The sequence below is a fragment of the Xenopus laevis genome, chromosome 3S (genome assembly GCF_017654675.1).
Source record: "Xenopus laevis strain J_2021 chromosome 3S, Xenopus_laevis_v10.1, whole genome shotgun sequence".
Lineage (NCBI taxonomy): Eukaryota > Metazoa > Chordata > Amphibia > Anura > Pipidae > Xenopus > Xenopus laevis.
This window is the reverse complement of record NC_054376.1, coordinates 75875233-75894207: the sequence shown is the minus strand read 5'-3', so window position 1 is coordinate 75894207 and position 18975 is coordinate 75875233. Positions and strand designations below refer to the sequence as shown.

Genomic DNA, 18975 nt, shown 5'->3' with positions numbered 1-18975 from the left:
TAGGTTTGTAAATATGCTGAATGACAACTTTTTATTCCAGCTCGTTCAAGAACCTACTAGGAATAACTCTCTTTTGGACCTTGTAATAACTAACAATACTGAACTCATCTCTAACATTTGTGTGGGTGAGCATTTAGGGAATAGTGATCATAACATGGTCTCCTTTGAGATTCTGTTGCAGAAGCAATTCTATAAGGGAGTAACTAAAACACTAAATTTCAGACGTGCAAACTTTGACAGTATAAGGGCATCTCTGCAACATATTAAGTGGGAAATGCTTTTCACAGGGTTAAACACAGAACAAAAATGGGAAGTCTTTAAAATGCTGCTTAATAAATATACTTGTCAGTATATTCCACTTGTAAGCAAGGAACGTCGTTGCAAAGCAAAACCTTTTTGGTTTAATGGAAGCGTTGGTGTTGAGGTGGGTAAGAAAAGACGTGCTTTTAAGGCTTTCAAGTTAGCTGGTACAGCCGAAACATTTATAAGGTACAAGGAGGCCAATAAATCATGCAAAGAAGCTATAAGGCAAGCTAAAATTGCTATAGAAAAGGATATTGCAGCAAGCAGTAAAAAAAATCCAAAATTATTTTTTAAATATGTCAATAGTAAAAAAATGAAGCAGGAAGGGTTGGGACCCTTACTATCAGAGGGGGGTCAGCTGGTTGATGAAAACAAAATAAAAGCGCAGATTCTGAACTCGTATTTTTCATCTGTCTACACAAATGAAGAACCAGTAAGTGAAGGTTTCCTTCTTAACACTCCCAATTCTAGTAATACAACTAATGATGCATGGTTCACACATGAAGAAATTCAAAAGAGACTTGAACATGTTAAGATTAACAAAGGTCCAGGGCCAGATGGTATTCATCCCAGGGTAATTAGCGAGCTTAGCTCTGTGATTGCCAAACCTCTTTACTTGATTTTTCAGGATTCATTGAGATCTGGCATAGTGCCGAGAGACTGGCGAATTGCTAATGTGGTGCCTCTATTCAAAAAAGGATCCCGTTCTCAGCCTCAAAACTATAGGCCAGTTAGTCTGACGTCAGTATTAGGAAAGCTTTTCGAAGGGTTAATAAAGGATAAGATACTGGACTTCATAACAAATCATAATACTATGAGTTTGTGCCAGCATGGTTTTATGCGTAATAGATCTTGCCAGACTAACTTAATTTCTTTTTACGAGAATGTAAGTAGAGACCTCGATTCTGGGATGGCAGTGGATGTGATTTACTTAGACTTTGCTAAAGCATTTGATACAGTGCCACACAAAAGGTTACTGGTTAAATTAAGGAATGTTGGCCTGGAACATAGTATTTGTACCTGGATAGAGAACTGGCTAAAAGATAGACTACAAAGAGTGGTGGTAAATGGAACATTTTCTAATTGGACCAGTGTTGTTAGTGGAGTAGCGCAGGGCTCTGTACTAGGTCCCTTGCTTTTCAACTTGTTTATTAATGACCTGGAGGTGGGCATTGAAAGTACTGTTTCTATTTTTGCAGATGATACTAAATTGTGCAGAACTATAGGTTCTATGCAGGATGCTGCCACTTTGCAGAGTGATTTGTCTAAACTGGAAAACTGGGCAGAAAACTGGAAAATGAGGTTCAATGTTGATAAATGCAAGGTTATGCACTTTGGCAAAAATAATATAAATGCAAGTTATACACTAAATGGCAATGTGTTGGGAGTTTCCTTAAATGAAAAGGATCTAGGGGTCTTTGTAGATAACACGTTGTCTAATTCTGGGCAGTGTCATTCTGTGACTACTAAAGCAAATAAAGTTCTGTCTTGCATAAAAAAGGGCATTAACTCAAGGGATGAAAATATAATTATGCCTCTTTATAGGTCCCTGGTAAGGCCTCATCTGGAGTATGCAGTTCAGTTTTGGACTCCAGTCCTTAAGAGGGATATAAATGAGCTGGAGAGAGTGCAGAGACGTGCAACTAAATTGGTTAGAGGGACGGAAGACTTAAATTATGAGGGTAGACTGTCAAGGTTGGGGTTGTTTTCTCTGGAAAAAAGGCGCTTGCGAGGGGACATGATTACACTTTACAAGTACATTAGAGGACATTATAGACAAATGGCAGGGGACCTTTTTACCCATAAAGTGGATCACCGTACCAGAGGCCACCCCTTTAGACTAGAAGAAAAGAACTTTCATTTGAAGCAACGTAGAGGGTTCTTCACAGTCAGGACAGTGAGGTTGTGGAATGCACTGCCGGGTGATGTTGTGATGGCTGATTCAGTTAATGCCTTTAAGAATGGCTTGGATGATTTTTTGGACAGACATAATATTAAAGGCTATTGTGATACTAAACTCTATAGTTAATATAGGTATGGGTATATAGAATTTTAATTAAAAGTAGGGAGGGGTGTGTGTATGGATGCTGGGTTTTCATTTGGAGGGGTTGAACTTGATGGACTTTGTCTTTTTTCAACCCAATTTAACTATGTAACTATGTAACTATGTAACTATCATAGCTAAACTAAATTAGCCTGACAAAATCAAGAAGGACAAAATGACTTTTTTGATGTATGTCCTTCATCATTAAGGAGCTTTCTGTAGCAGTTGTGCCAGACTTGTGCTTTAAAGGTAAATTATAAATTAGTATCAAATTCAAAATAAATCACTAGGCATTAGACACAATTCAAAGTTCTAAAAACATAATAAAATTCTAAGATCATCTTCCTAGCAATAGTATTGAGTTGTTTATAATAACCTTTCTTATTTCTCACAGTTGCAATATACAGTCATATGAAAATGTCTGGGAACCCCTCTCAGCCAGCATAATAGTTTACTCCACTTTCAACAAAAAAGATAACAGTGGTATGTCTTTCATTTACCAAGAACATCAGAGTACTGGGGTGTTTTCTGAACAAGGATTTTTTAGCAAAGCTGTATTCAGTTAATGTAATCAAATGTGAAAAACTGGCTGTGCAAACATTTTTTAATTTTGCTAATTTGAATGCATGTAACTGCTCAATACTGATTCCTGCAACATCAAATTGTTTGGATTAGCTTGTTAAGTCTTGAACTTCATAGGCAGGTGTGTTCAATCATGAGAAAAGGTAGAGTATTTAAGGTAGCCAATTGCAAGCTGTGCTTCTGTTTGACTATCCTCTGAAGAGTGACAGCAGTCATAGCAGCTCTCAAAAGATCTGAAAACAAAGATTGTTCAGAATCGTGGTTTAGGGGAAGGCTACAAAAAGCTATCTGGGAGGTTTAAACTGTCAATTTCAACTGTAATCAGGAAATGGAAGGCCACAGGCACAGTTGCTGTAAAACCCAGGTCTGGCAGGCCAAATAAAATACAAGAGCGGCATATACGGAGGATTGTGACAAACACCTGCAAGAACATCTTGCTGCAGATGGTGTATCTGTACATGGTTCTACAATTCAGTGCAATTTGCACAAAGAACATCTGTATGGCAAGGTGATGAGAAAGAAGCCCTTTCTGCACTCACACCACAAACAGAGTCACTTGTTGCAAACGGTCATTTGGACAAGCCACAGTCATTTTGGAACAAAGTGCTGCGACAAAAATTGAATTATTTGGTCATAACAAAAATTGCTTTGCTTGGCGGAAGAATACCACATTCCAAGAAAAACACCTGCTACCTACTGTCAAATTTGGTGGCGGTTCCAGCATGATGTGGGTCTGTGTGGCTAGTTCAGGGACTGGGGCCCTTGTTAAAGTTGATGGTATATATGGATAATTTCAACCAAATATCAACAGATTCTTCAGGATAATGTTCAAGCAACAGTCACAAAGTTAAAGTTAGGCAGGGGTTGGATATTCCAACAAGACAATGACTCTAAACACACTTCTATATCTACAAAGGCATTTATGCAGAGAGAAGTACAATATTCTGGAATGGCTGTCACAGTTCCCCTTGACTTGAATATCATCGAAAATCTATGGGATGATTTGAAACAGGCTGTCCATGCTCGAGTTTTTAAGAAAATTCAAATTAAATTTTTGAGATATATCATACTCTGGCTCTTTAAGAACTCGAATTTGACAATTTGCCACCTAAGACCTATCAAATTACTGTTTAAGTCAATGGGAGAGGTCCAGGATCAATTTGGAGATGTTTGCAGCCTTCCTGTGGTGTCAGTACGGAAGGCAGTATCGGGACATGCAACACAACCCTGTACTTACCGCCTGGACTGTGTGTCTTTGCCTTATGGTGTATAAGTTAAAGGTGGATAGGAGATGGAAGGGGAAGACACCTGCTATCCCTCAGCATTCCATGCAAACCACAATTTGTGATCCAAAATGGCTATTTGTGCACACTGATGTTAGAATGAAAGTGCAAAGAAATGGCCAACAGCAGCCTTTTTGCACTTTGCCTTTTCAGTTTGCAAATGAGGCCATATGACTTTAAAGGAAAACTATTCCCCCAAAAGGAATACTTGAGCAACAGATAGTTCATATCAAATTAAGTGGCATATTAAAGAATCTTGTCATACCGATATATATATTTAAGTAAATATTGACCTTTTACATCTCTTACCTTGAACCACCATTTCGTGAGGGTCACGGTGCTGCCTCAGAGATCACCTGACCGGAAATACTACAACTGTAACTGTAACAGGAAGAAGTGTGGAAGCAAAAGGCAGAACTCTGTCTGTTAATTAGCTCATGTTTGTGTGCACCGTTAATCATAAGATCCCAGGAGGCTATCCTTATTTTTTAAAATAGCAAATTTTCTATTTCTGATTACCCAATGGCACATACTACTAAAAAAGTATATTATTATGAAAATGGTTTATTTACATGAAGCGGGTTTTACATCTGAGCTGTTTTATGCAATATAACTTTATAGAGACCTACATTGTTTGAGGGGTATAGTTTTCCTTTAATGGCTTTATATTTGTATTTCTCACTATCTTAATAATGCTGCAATTGGAGCATAAACGTTATTTATTAATAGTTGCAGATGTTTGCTGGGTATAATTTTACATTGTATTTTTAGTTTTTTTTTTTTTTGAGAAAAGAATATGGGGGGTTATTAACATAAGTGCTAATTTGCACCAGAGCAATTACCATTAGCAATGAACCTTATAAATATATGCATCATCTTTTCACCCTTTAAAGGAGTGAAATGCACAGTAGAGTGAAAAAAGCCGACTTTTTAGTTTGCTCGGCTTTTCACTCTCTTGCGCATGTGCAGCTGCGTGAAGAAAAAAGGAAGCGGAAGAGAAGCGCTGCGTGGTGCTCGCTGGTATAACCCCAGGACGTTGCAGTTTTCTGCTGATAGGAACACCGGCACAGGGTTTCAGGTAAGTAAATACATTCACTTGGGGGTGCCTAAAATTTTAGGCACCCCCAAGTGCTAAATGACTTTCCTTCTCTTAAGAAAATAATAAACAACAATCTTTTGGCACAAAACCCACAAAACATTAAACCCAGTTATAAGTACAAATTATACTTACAAATAAACCATACCAATGTATTCAGTTTGACATGTTGTACTTTCCACTAACTGCTACAGAGATCTGACACTTCTCCAAAAGTCACTCTCTAGACACTATAGGAAGTGTTCATTTTCAAGTCAATCTCAGCCCCTCAGACTGTTTAGTCAACATTACAACTCTCACAGAATGCACCAGGCCTCCATATTATGCCAGCAGTTCAGTCAATGAGAGCTCAAATATCAGCAAACCTTTTGGCCCTCTCAGTTGCTGGTCAGTGCCCTTACTCTGAATAGAGTTAGGTTCACAACAGGGCTAGTTAAATCAGAGAGGGCCCTACTGGCTAAGCCATGAGGGCATTAGCCAAAAAGGATCCAAAATAACTGATAAGGCAAACAAACTAACCCAAAGAATGTATTAATGCGGTAATGTATGTATGTATTTCAAAAACGTGACCTGCAAATACTTTTGAAAGAACTTGTATTTTAATATAGAAAGGATCTATGGCTAAAGGTAAGCTTGAAACTTACAAGCTTACATCTTTAATTAACATAGCAGAATTGCATTTTGCTTTGTTTACCCATTCTTAATTTTGCATCTTGTTTATAACAGTTTCTCTAGTACAGGAGAAAACTCTCTGCCCACATAGTTTGTTCCATTTTATGTTTATTATTTTTTTTAATTTAATTTTCTAAATGATGAACAGTCCACTAGTATCTGAAAAGACAAGCTAACAATCCCAGCCACAGGACGGCAATCACTACTTTAGTATTTTCCACTGGTTTGGATGGCTCCCCACTGACAGCAATCAATCAGTGACTAGTACCCAGTGGTAGTGATTAGGATGTTCGATAAACAGATGCCCAACCATGTGACAAAGTCCCAGTTTACAGTTTTTAGTATATTTAATAGCTTTATATGATCAAAGAAACTACTGCTTTTGTATGTTGAAACAAATTCACAATTAAATATAAAGATGTAATATTATTCATAATGTTATGAAATAAAATAAAATTGTTATGTTATAGGGCCAATTTATCAAACTTTTATGAATATAAATAAATGTTTTTATCTAGTCACAGGTTTTAAACGAAAAAATTGAATTTCGAACTTTCCAGAGAAATTTTCAGTAGCCTGGGAGTGATCAAAAGTATCAAAGAGGATCTCTATTTTTGCATAATAAGAAACAGTTTTATTGTTATGTGTTAATGCATTTGCTATTGAAACCAGTATCCATCTGGTTGTAACTCTTAACACAATGTAGCAGTGACCAGCAAATTAGCAGACCGGGAGGAAAACTAACTTCAGCTACATTGTTTCAAGGGTCAGAACTAGAGAAGAGAAAGGGATAACCACATATTGCTTTTCATCTACAAAATACATTTTAAACCATCAAAAATGTCTATTTTGGAATGTTACTTTCAATCACTTTATACAAAGAAGAGGTGGAGTCCACAAGTCTATTGAACTTTGTGCAATGTATGATAAAAAAAAACAAGTATATTTAAGCAAACAATTATAAATACCTCTGAGGAGAACAATATACTGTATGTTGACTCCCCCCCCAAAAAAAAACAGTATTGTAAATGCTGATAAATCTGCCCCTTAGTGTTAATATTCATTCATTTATGAGTATTTTAAGAATGCAGATCAAAAATAAGTTTTCTAAATCAGCATGTTTAATCCTTTCATATCCCCATATGTAACCAATTAAAGCTACCTGCTGCTTCCTTGTGTTGTCAAGGGTTACTAGATACAAACATAAGAACATTTATAACATTACTCCATAGTTTGGCCAGGTACAGCAACTGAAGGTCGTCAGTTTGTTTTTAAACAGGTGGCCAATAATTACTAGCTGTTGATTATTTTTTGTAAGTGATTAGACCTGTAGCAAACTTTACATCACTTAGTATATAATCGCCTTATTTGTTTAAAAGGAATGGTAACATGACTAATAATCAAATGCATATCATCATTAGAACATACAGTAGATGATTAGTTAAAGCATGCTAGTATCTATTCAGGTTGTTGCATAAAAATCTGCCATAGGCAGTAATAACTTTCTGACAATGTGGTATTAGTGGTTGTAGATTATTTGGTTGGAGCACAGTGGGAGGAAACTGGTTGTATGTGGGATGCACATCAAGGGGGTTATTTAAACTCTGAATGCAAAAATCATGAAAAATTCTTGATTTTTTTATATAAAATCGGACTTTTAAAAAATCACGTATTTTTCGGGAATTTATTAAACTTGGAAAAGTCAGAATCAGAAAATCCGGCATCTCAGACCTGTCGAGGTTGCATATAAGTCAATGGGAGAAGTCCCAATGATTTTTTTGATGTGCTCTGGGTTTTTGGCAATACCCTGAAGTTTTTGAGCAAAGTTCAGAATTTCCGGGTAAAAAATCCAAAAAATCGTGAAAATCTAATTTTTCACAATTTTTTTTTGGATTTCTTCCCGCCAACAAAATTTTCAGGAAAGGGTATTAATAAATAAGCCCAAAAAACCCATGCGGATTTAAATTTGGACTTTGATAAATAACCCCCAAGTGTTACACTTTGCATATCCCTTCTTAATGGTTTTCTGCAAAAACATTGAATATTATAGAAAGCTTATCTAAAAAGAGTTCAGTTTATCGTGGATGATCTCAATTTAATAATCTAGAAATACAACTTTGGAAATGTTTCAAACCGTAACTATTTGGCATGTCCTAACTCCTAAGAAAGTATTTGGGATAACGAAAATGTCATCTGTCTGATGGATTATCCTGAATTGGCATGGGGAACAAGATGAAGTCCTTGCTGTAAACATGCCAAACATAAATATGTCTCTGTGGAAAGAGAATGGCAGGGAAAACTGAATTCCTTGCTGTGAGAGTGTGCTGGAATAAAGTTTTATTAGGTTCTTGTGAAATGTTGGATAGAACAGGACTGCTAGGAAAACATAATGTTGGAACACTGAGGGGCAGATTTATCAAGGGTCGAATTTCGAGGGTTAAAAAAACCCCGAATTCGACCCTCGAAGTAAAGTCCTGCGAATTCGAATATCGAATTCGAAGGATTTTATCGCAAAACGTTCGATCGACTGATTGAATAAAAATCAAATGTTTCGAACGATTTTAAGCAATCGATCAAAGGATTTTTATTCGACCCCAAAAAACTTAGAAAAGTGCTGGGGAAGATCCCCATAGGATAACATTGGACTTCGGTAGGTTTAAACTGGCAAAGTATGAAGTCCCAAAAGAATACTTTGAAATTCGAATATTTTTTTATTCTAATTATTCACTCGAGCTTAGTTAATCTGCCCCTGAATGTTTTGTATGACATGAAGGAGGTGAAGTCTTCCTTACATAGCCATACTGCCCAAATTATCGCATACACTTCATTTAACTTAAGAAGACATGAGGCAAACACTGGAACAAATATTTTGGATGTAATGCAAAGATTACATTTAGGGGCAGACCTATTAACATTAGAGACAAACATCACCAATGATGGTGCCCATAGCAACCAATCAGCAATTAGATTTAAACCATCACCTACATATTAGAAAACACAAGCAAAGATCTGATTGGTTGCTATAGACAACATCAACAGTGATGTTTGCCTCCAATGTTAATAAATATGCCCTAAGTATATTACAGTTATAGCTAAAGGTCCACCTTAAACAGCTTGCTTTATAGAACAAAATGATAATTTAAGCAAAAAACTTGTCTTTACCTATAGCAAACAGGCCCCTCTACTTACTCATAATTCCTTATATGGATTCCTTTGATACTGGATTATGTTCTATGCACTGGATTACTGTATGTACTGTACTATATTTATATTGTTCAAAATATTGAAGTGGGAAGTGAGGCACCAAAGGAAATGTCATAGAAAAAGTCACTGTTTTCTGAAATTACATTAATTCAAGGGCATTATAATAACTGTCAGAAATATAGATGAATAAAAAAAATGTTATTGACTTATTCTGCTAGTAAAAATAATTCACGGATAGTTTTGTCAATAAGATATTTATGCTACTTACAGGTATGGTATAATGAGGTAAAAAAATCAGAGCAAATTTGTGTTGGACATCATATCAGAATGGAACATTTCCTTTGAAGTTAAAATTTTATATAAAGGTGCCAATAAAAACATATCATACAAATCCTTAAATTTTAACCTGTTTTTGAGCTCTGGTATTTGAAAAAACAGAGGTCATAATCTATTTATTGAAGTCTTTGCTTTCCCCAGAAAATAGTTTAAAGGAAAATGCATTTCTCATTTATTTACAGTATTTATACTATTTTTAGTGTATTAGTACTGCTGATTTGCCAGGCTATTAATTCTTAAAGATCCTCCTTCTCCATCAAAAAGGGCAAAAGTGAGGTGGGTTGAAGGTTCCCATTTGATCACTTTTCCTATTATAAAATCACTTCACCCTGCTTATTATTAAGAATATCTGGTTTTGTCCCACCTTAAACTACTGATTCTCTCAGCAGAGAGTATTAGTTAATAGAATGTTCCACTGGAAAAATGTGAAGTAGTTCTATGAGCCATAGAACTCTGACTAGACATCTAAGGGTAAGGTCACATGGGGCGTTTTTACGTTGCATTTTTAAAAATGCGTTGTCGAGTGTAAATAAGTGCTAAATTAAGCCCTACTGAAAATAATGCAATACGCACTATAGCAATTCTTGCTGGCCGTTTGCGAGCCAACAGCTGCTACAAGACGTCGGTATTTGCCCTTTTCAGCAGAAATGGCAGTATGCCAAGGAAAGGTGGCGAGGTCGCCATATGAGTGGATCTTTCTCCCAATATACCCAGCAAAGCCGAGGCAAGATCAGCTGATCCAATCGTTCATCCCTAGGGCCAACTAGTTGATGTGGTCTTCGATCGTGGGGAAAACCAAACCTGCCCAATCAATATCTGGAATTTTGACCAGATTTCGGTCAGGAAGGCCCGTCGGACGACTCCATACATGGGCAGATAAGCTGCCGAATCAGTCTAAAGGGCCCTAATCAGTAGCTTAAATCTGCCCGTGTATGGCCATGTTAAAAAAGGGACAGGACATTCTGATGAACCGCTACCCCCTAATGGCATAGACAAAATTGTCCACACTACCTACCGTAATCAAAAGCAGAAATTAACAGCCTTATTCAGATAAAAGGAAATATCTGATTGACTGCTATAGATAACTGCATAGGTACAATGCCCCATTTGTCACTAATGCAGTTCTATAGACAGGCATTAAAGAGAAACTGACATCAGAAAATAACCTTTTGTATTATCTATCATAACATTGTCTTTGAATGCTATTTATAATTTTGCCATAAAAGTATTTGCCTGATGCTTTTACATTACCTTTCTTACTACCCTGTTCCTTTATGAGAGGGCTGCCATATTTGTGCAGCAGTAGTCTGTTATCATTAGAAACTCTAACTGACAGGTTAAGAAGGGACAGATAAGTTGGCAAAACAGTCAGGTTTAGGAACTTCAAGTGACACTTACAAAAGCAGACCTAGCAGTGAAAAACGATGACCTATAGGTAACTTTTGATGTAGATTAATATTTTGAAAAAAAACATTTTTGTGCCAGTATCACTTTAAGAACAACCAAAGATTTTAATTTTTTTAAGTTTTTTTTATATAATATTTGATGATAAGGTTTCTAAAGTTTTATCTTACCTATAGCAACCAATATGGCATTTACTGGTTACATGTTAAAAAGCAACAATCTTGCTGGCTGCTCTGCACTACTGCACCTAGGCCAAACTTTCGACCATTTGTTACATATGGGGATATGAATATATTTTTTAATACTGTAACACACCAGAATTTTAAATAACTGTAGATATAGTATGTTGCAGACATGTATGACGAACTTACACTAAACATATAGCAATTTTGGATCAAATTAATAAGCCAATAATTGATAAATATGGTGATGTAGTTAATATAATATATAACTTTTGATGGTAAACATTTTTCTATTTGTTACAGTAAATCTATAATTTAGCCTTAAAGAGTTTCCACTGAATCAGGCTAGGGCATAAATATAACTTTTAAGGTACATTTTAGACATTTATTTAATGTAGTTTCCGTGAAGTAACTGGGAAAGTCTAAAATATTTTATAGTGCTTTGAACAAAGATTAGACAGGCATGGGATTGCAATTATAAATTACAATGCCCTTTACTTATTTCACAGTTCTATTCATCTTTTTGAAACATTTAAAGACAGATTGGGCACCAGGGAACAAATTAGCAACAGGACAACCTGTATATCTGCACAAAAGCCTAAAAGAGGAAAATGCCACCCTGTGTCACCCATTCTTTATTTTCTGAAAAAAACACATTCATGAAAATAGGCATTTAAACAGCTCTTTCCCACTCATCTTAGAACAAGTGCTGATTGTTCTTACTGCTTACTATCAAGTCAACTTAATTAGGAAAACAGCACCATACCAACCATGAAATGTACAGTATGCTGGGCTTTATGGTGCAACAAGACCTCAATTAACCCTTTATTGAAGAGACAGACACAGATGTGTAAGTATATATATATATATATATTAGGGATGCACCGAATCCACTATTTTGGATTCAGCCTAACCCCTGAATCATTTGGGAAAGATTCGGGTGAATACCGAACCGACCAGATTCGGTTCAGCCTGGCAGAAGGATTTGGCCTGAAAAAGGCCGAATACTGTGCCTGGGTGCATTGTCCAAAATGTAGAATATCTATCACACAGAGAAGGTCCGCACTCACAGGACATATAAAAATAAAAACTCACAGGAAATAAAAATAAAAATGTTTTATAGAATGACTAATGTTTCGGCCTCTCCGAGGCCTTTCTCAACAAAAAAAAAACAAAAAAAAACCAAAAAAAAAATATATATATATATATATATATATAGTATTTCTGATGGTACCCGCACTCTTACTCCTCAATCCATCTGTGGGTGCTTGGTCAAATGTCACATGTATTTTTCAAAATGGACCAGCACTCCAAGCATTTTCAATTGAATGGTTTGTTATTGTTACATCACTCGTGTATCCAACATTTCGGCCCTCGTCGGGACCTTTATCAAGGATTAAAAAAATAAAAAAATAAATAAATAAATTATATATATATATATATATATATATATATATATATATATATATATATATATACATACACACAAAACACATTTCACAGGAAGCCTACTTTTTGTTGCATTATATACACATAAATCATGGAAGCCTTGCCCACTATCCAGACAGGAAAAGTTAAAAGCAGACATTGTTGTCCAATAGCTTATTTAAAGTCGCCATGAAACAAAGGTTATAATTTCCCCATTATCTAAGTCTGTTACAGAAAGTAAAAGGCTGGTTCTCCTATATTCTTATAAAAGCTATACAGTACACTTGTAAATTCAATATATATACATTATGTTGTATAAAGCTGCATGCATTACCACCTTCTCTGTCTGGGATGACTTGCTTTTGGCTAAACAGCACATTTGTTGATGTTCAGTATTCTGAATGTTGGTTATGTGTACCCTGACATTTCTTAACCTTTTAATGGTGGAACCCAGATTAAGAATTTCAGTCATTTGATTTGCTAAGTACTGCAAATAAATAATTTTGTAGTATTGCAAGATGTGGTGGCTCACTATGAAGAGCATGGCAGTCTTGACACAAAGGTTAACATTCAATGGTGACATATAATATTGCAAGGAATCACACTAGTGCATATTGGAAAAGCTGTAAGGTGAAGTAGATGGCAAGCTAATGGCCAACAGCCTTGATTTTAAGAGAAAAACGTGCACAGCACATTCAGCTATGAGAATTGTCTACAAAACATTATCTTGTAAACACTGTGGTAATGAGTGCTGTTGCCAGTGTCTTCTTGGAAATAATTATAAATGGGTGTTGTAGCCAGCATCGGCTAGAGTGAATGGTCATTCTGTTACTATATATAGCTATATGCATTTCCATCAATATTTACCTTCACTTTTACCATTATTTTTTTTAACAACTTGAGCAGAGTATTGTTATTTTCACATAATGTTATATTAAAAATATTGACAATGTTACTCCGAATGTGCATTGGTGAGCCATCTCACGCTAATTAAACCATGTAATGCTGCGTATAAATGGCTGTTATTATACAGTAATTATCTGGGATGGAGATAACCAGAATCTTCACTTTGGCATAACTCTGGACATAGCTGTAAATGAGGACAACTAGAAGGAAACAATCTTGGATAAACCAGCAATTTAGAAGCAAGTGCTTCTTAAGTGGTTTATAACTCAGTTGAGATCCATCCTTGGGATCACCCATCACCTTTGCATCCACAGGGCATTTTAGAAATCTAAATGACTGCTTTGAGAAGATGAATCAATATCTTGCTGATGAAATATACAGATATGAGGAAAGAAGGATGTCTCTTTAAGAAATCTTTGGGTAGAAACAATATTAATCTTAGTGGTAAAGCCAGAATTCATGAGCACTGTGTAGATTTGAAACAAGTTATTTCTAGATCTAGTTGGAAACCCTTTGTCACATTTCATTCAGAAATACTCATGTCCTGATTATTTGTAAAGGGCATTTTTTTCGGTATATAAGGTACTGATTATTTAGCTCAGGTGGCTTGTACATGCCACAATCGCATACATGAATATATATAGAGTTTTGAAATGTCAAGTAAATGCCCAGTAAAGCACTAGAGTGCAATTAAAAACAAGTATTTACTCAAAAAGCATATACATATTGAATAAGGGAAAGTGCATGGGAACACATACAAATAGAACAAGTATATTGATCTGAGTATGATGTTTTTGATTAGTACAGGTTGATGGCTAAAAATAATTATTATGAATCTGATTTTGAAGAAATTGGGCTAAGTAACTTATGGTGCTGTGTCATAGTCCTTGTATTTGTAATTTAGTAAAATTCTGTCTGGTAAGAATTAATGAAGGCGCATACTATTAGAAAGTAATTCTATGAACTTTTCAAAGGCTTGTTTTCAAAGATCACATTTTTTTTTCACCATAGGCAACACCTCCCATGTACGTTGATCTTGACATTTAAACATTGGTGCTTCCTTGAAAAAAAACTACACTAAGACGCACATGCAAAGGAAACAAATGTTAGCGTGTTTCATTTGGTCAGGCTTAGATAAAAAGTGTTAATCGATATATATCTACCTAAATATGTTGCTAAAGTCATGTAATATTAAAGAAGGTATGATATATGTCAATACATTGTGTAGTCCATGTGCATAGCACATAGACATGATGGAATCAGAGACAGAAACTGATAGATATAGGTTATAAAAAATATAAATACTCTAACTGTAATCATTTGTATGATATGCTTTCAACATTATTCAACTATTACAAGCAAAAAGATGAATTAGGTCAGTTGGAATGCATCTTATGTTTTGAGCCAGTTAAGTAACCAGACACACATTAACTGACACTTATTGATGAAAGACTTCATCTTCCTTAAATAATAGAAAAGGTGGGTGCACAACATTTACTTTTCATTTCCCTGTCATGGCAATGTTGTCACAGATAATTAACCTGTACAGAACATTTTACTAGACAGATGCAATTGTAAAATGTAGCAGTTTTGCAAAATAAAATAACAGATTCTGTTAATAATCATGTGGCAAGAAGTTTTTGCAAGGTCGAAGAAGAACAAGACATCATCAAATCTAGGATAACGGTTGGCTTTAAAAATATACATGGAATCTGACAATTTCAGTACCAGCAGGTTTTATAGGAAAACATAATTACCACACAGCACTGCAACAGATGCACTGATTGGCAAATTATTTTTTCTATGGTGCTAGACAGAAAAACAAACATTTTATTAATCCCCAAACACACAGTAAAAAGCAAAACCCAAGAGAGTAAATATGCAATCTCCAGATCTACTGATCCAACCATTAACTATTAGGAGTGTGTGTATTCTATATTAATAAAACTTGACTCTAACTCTACTTGGCAAGAACAAGAGGCTGAAAGAGGGGTCATTGGGATTATAACCGTAAGGGCTAGTAAAGCAATACAGAAACTAGCAATAATCACATATTTTCAGTAGAAAAACTAGACGGTTTTTCTGTCTGCTTTGTTGAAGTGCCCCTGCTCTTGGAAGGAAATAAGGTGGGAATGTATGGATCTATAGGACACTGTATTTGTAAGGTTGAACCATTTCCCTAAATGTCAGTGGAATGACTTTGTTTTGAGGCAGTGAAGGGGAGCTGGTGCTACTGTATGTTCTTGGGCCTAAAGCTGAGCTGCAGAGCTGAGAAGTCTGGGTTTGCAACGTCCTATTTGCACTCCTTGCCCTTTGTATAGAACTTTAGTGCCATCTATTGAAAACTTGCTGAATAAAAGGGGATCAGGGCATCTATTGATCTGGATTCCAAACAAGCCAATTATTCAACGTGATTTTCCCTCCCAAGCTCGGCCGAGAGGCTTTCCACCTGCACAAGAGCGTCTCTCTGTACATAGCGTTCATCCGCTAATTGCTAGTAAATGCACAAAGCAGCACACAAGCTTGCCCTTTCACACACTAGCGCAGATCTACAGCACAGGCAGCAGTGGCTAGTAGCTAGCCCCAGTTCATTGGCACCCAGCACAATGCAGGAGATGAGAAGGAAAAACATGGAAGCATATTTACCTTCTTTAAGGATCTGGGAGTGGATAAGAAACAGAAGAAAACAGCAGATAGCCGCTCCAGCTAATGCCCATAATGCTTTCAAGAGCTGCATGTCGTTTTTTCCAACTCAGTAAATCCCCACAAAGTAACACAATGAATTCCCACCAGTGTGATGCATCAAGGCTCCCCGAGAGCCTCCCCCCAAATATGTCGGTGCTGCCGCGCTAACAGCAATAAGTATCAGACTGCTCCATTCTCTGCTCGGGCGCTGGGCACATCCAGGAATGAGCTTCCCGTTGCTCCGAGTTGGCCGATTGCGCAATAGATAGCGGCCATCAATTCCTCGGGTTTAGCAGGTCCATTCCGCCCCCTCCCCGCGGGCTGCGAGGGATACAAACCGAGGTGCTCGTGTCTCCTACTTCCACTCGAGGGCTTGGGCTTGTTCTGATCCACCTCCCTCTTTGCTGCAACTTCCCAACGGCTGAGACCCCCTCTCATGCAGTAGCAGCAGCATCAGGCTGGGATGTGCCTCTGCGCGTTCAGGGGGGGGGGGCTTCTACCTTACGTGTTGCTCGACATCTGCTGCTGCTGCTGCTGCTGCAACACCGAATCCTCCTCAAAGTAGCTCCTCTTCCACTGTGCCAATGTAGCGCTCTTACCCTTGTACTCCCAGCAGCTCCGCGTCTGGCTCCTGTGCTGCCTTATTTAGTCTGTGCCCTCAATTCATTGGCTCATGCCACTAGGCAGGCTGCTCGGTGATAGATTCATTCCGATACAGTGATCCCATTGCAAAGAGGAAAGGGGAGCTGGGGGCGCAGACAGTTCGGTTGTTGCTGCTGCAGGATCCCTGTCTGCTGGTGCTAATTGCGGAGGTAGAAGCTTTCCCTTCCCACCTCTTATCAGATGGCTTTTTCTAACCGACGAAAGGCGCTGTCCAAGGTACTCGGTGCACTGGCCGCTCCTTCCTTATTTAAACAGTGCCAGAGCCCAGCGCAACTTTCCTTCTGCTGAGCATCCTGACGTCACCAGCCACCCCTTCCTCCCCGGCCTTTCCACCCTGTCCCTGCCCGGGCAGCTGCTGGTCACTTTGTGGACAAGGGAAGCTGGAGGATAGTCAGTGGCAGCAGCAGGGCTCCTACTCATATATCCACATATTCACCAGCAGAGGGGCGAGAGCGAGTGGCAAATGATTAGGTGACAGATTATTGGCAGTACACTACAGGGGGCGGCGGTTGCACAGACGAATAAACACTCTGGGAAGGGTCGCAGAGGGGATAGAAAGACAGTCTTAAATATTGCGCTGAAAGGGAATCGCTTATGAACAAAGGAGCTGGGCATATTGATGCCATGGGCTAAATTAAATGAATCATCAACGTGAAAGACCCTAAAATGTAATACACACGCAATACTAATAAAGAAAATACAGGAGCGTGTCTGAGTGCTGTACTTGGCATGTGTAGCCTGTAGTCTGTCTGTCTTTAGTCTGTCTGTCTGTCTGTAGTCTGTCTTTAGTCTGTCTGTCTGTCTGTCTGTCTGTAGTCTGTCTTTAGTCTGTCTGTAGTCTGTCTGTCTGTAGTCTGTCTGTACTGTAGTACATGGGCGCTCAGTGGCAGCAGCAGCTCCTCCGAACACACATATTCAGCCTGGTTGCCTGGACACGGGCTGGAAGAATAGGAGCCTCAGCCTCCCCAGCATTTCTTTTGCAGACATTCATCCCTAATTGTGAGGCGTCGCTGCAATAGTGCCCCAGCTGTGTAGTCCCTGCCCGGGAAACCTGTCGCACGTCTCTTCCCAGGCAACATGCTGCTGGCACACCTTTCACAAAAAACAATGGCAGGCACTTTCCTGTGAAAATATCCTGTGAGCAGGCTGGAGATGCCTGGCCAGGCTTATGCATTCTCCTATTCTTTTTATAGGGGACACGTGGTGCCAAGCCATAAACCGGCGACGCTGAGAAGTCGCTCCCCATTGACTACTACACGTTTTACCTCACACTCGGCGGGCACAACCTCAAACTTCTTGCCACATGATTATTAACACAATCTGTTATCTTATTTTGCACTACTTCGCTTGTCGTGTATGACTTTAACAAACTGCGCAACATTGTACCACAATAAGTCATTTCACATTGGATAGACACGTCTCTAAGAGCATACGTCATAACTGTGTCTGCGCCGAGTCTATAGAGTGCCCACATAGGGGTGTCACACACAGGATGGTATCGCCCGCCCTGTGGCATCACTACTGTCCTCGGAATGAGAGAACTACGCCCGGACTATTTGGGTTACAGGCGCATTTTACCACTTCGAGCTTTTTCTTTTCTGGGGCATGTAGATCAATTCCCTCCCGTTGCAACAGAGACTTTACTGTGGCAATTTGCATCCCACGCACCAGGGAGCTCATTGCAATGAGTAGCACTACGAGTGAAGCTGCTGCCAGAACAATAAAGCGTTTAAAATAAAAGTCTTGAATTCTTCCTATTTCTTGGAGCCTTCAGGGACACACTGGATTCGTTTTATAATTACACTGTCACGTGAAGTCACTCGCTTGAAAATAGAAACACAATAGTTTTCCAAGATGCTCTGTGTTGGCAATGGAGACCCGTCCCTACTGCGCCTGCGCAGATATCACATGAATCAGGAGTTGGGTTGGAGAAGGCGCTGTTTAGTTATGAGGCGTAAAGTACAAAGGTCTTTATGTAAGGGAGCTGAATTAATGATTAGCCCTCTGCCCTAGCAGTAAAAGAGCAATTACTGTGCAGCTTGGGGGTTTAAGAACTCATTTATCATAAAAGCGCACATTTATTCCATACTGTACCATGTTTTTCCTCACAGTGCAACATTCTTCCTTGAATCTTAGAATAACTGCAAAACAGCACAAAATCCTATGCCATGTACCAGTAAACATATC

General features: G+C 38.0%; 1 protein-coding gene across 4 annotated transcripts in view; it reads right to left on the bottom strand.

Annotated features, from left to right (window-relative positions):
- The window catches only part of LOC108712355 (chemokine-like protein TAFA-5), a 262287-nt gene extending 244934 nt beyond the window's left edge, over positions 1 to 17353 (bottom strand). The window contains exon 1 of one of the 4 annotated variants that reach the window (XM_041588510.1): positions 16087 to 17353. In XM_041588510.1, coding sequence (XP_041444444.1) covers positions 16087 to 16177 — 91 coding nt within the window. In that variant the 5' untranslated portion in view covers positions 16178 to 17353. The remainder of the gene's footprint in view (positions 1 to 16086) is intronic. The other 3 variants (XM_041588507.1, XM_041588508.1, XM_041588509.1) reach the window with 3 other exon arrangements.
- Between the last annotated feature and the right edge of the window lie 1622 nt (positions 17354 to 18975).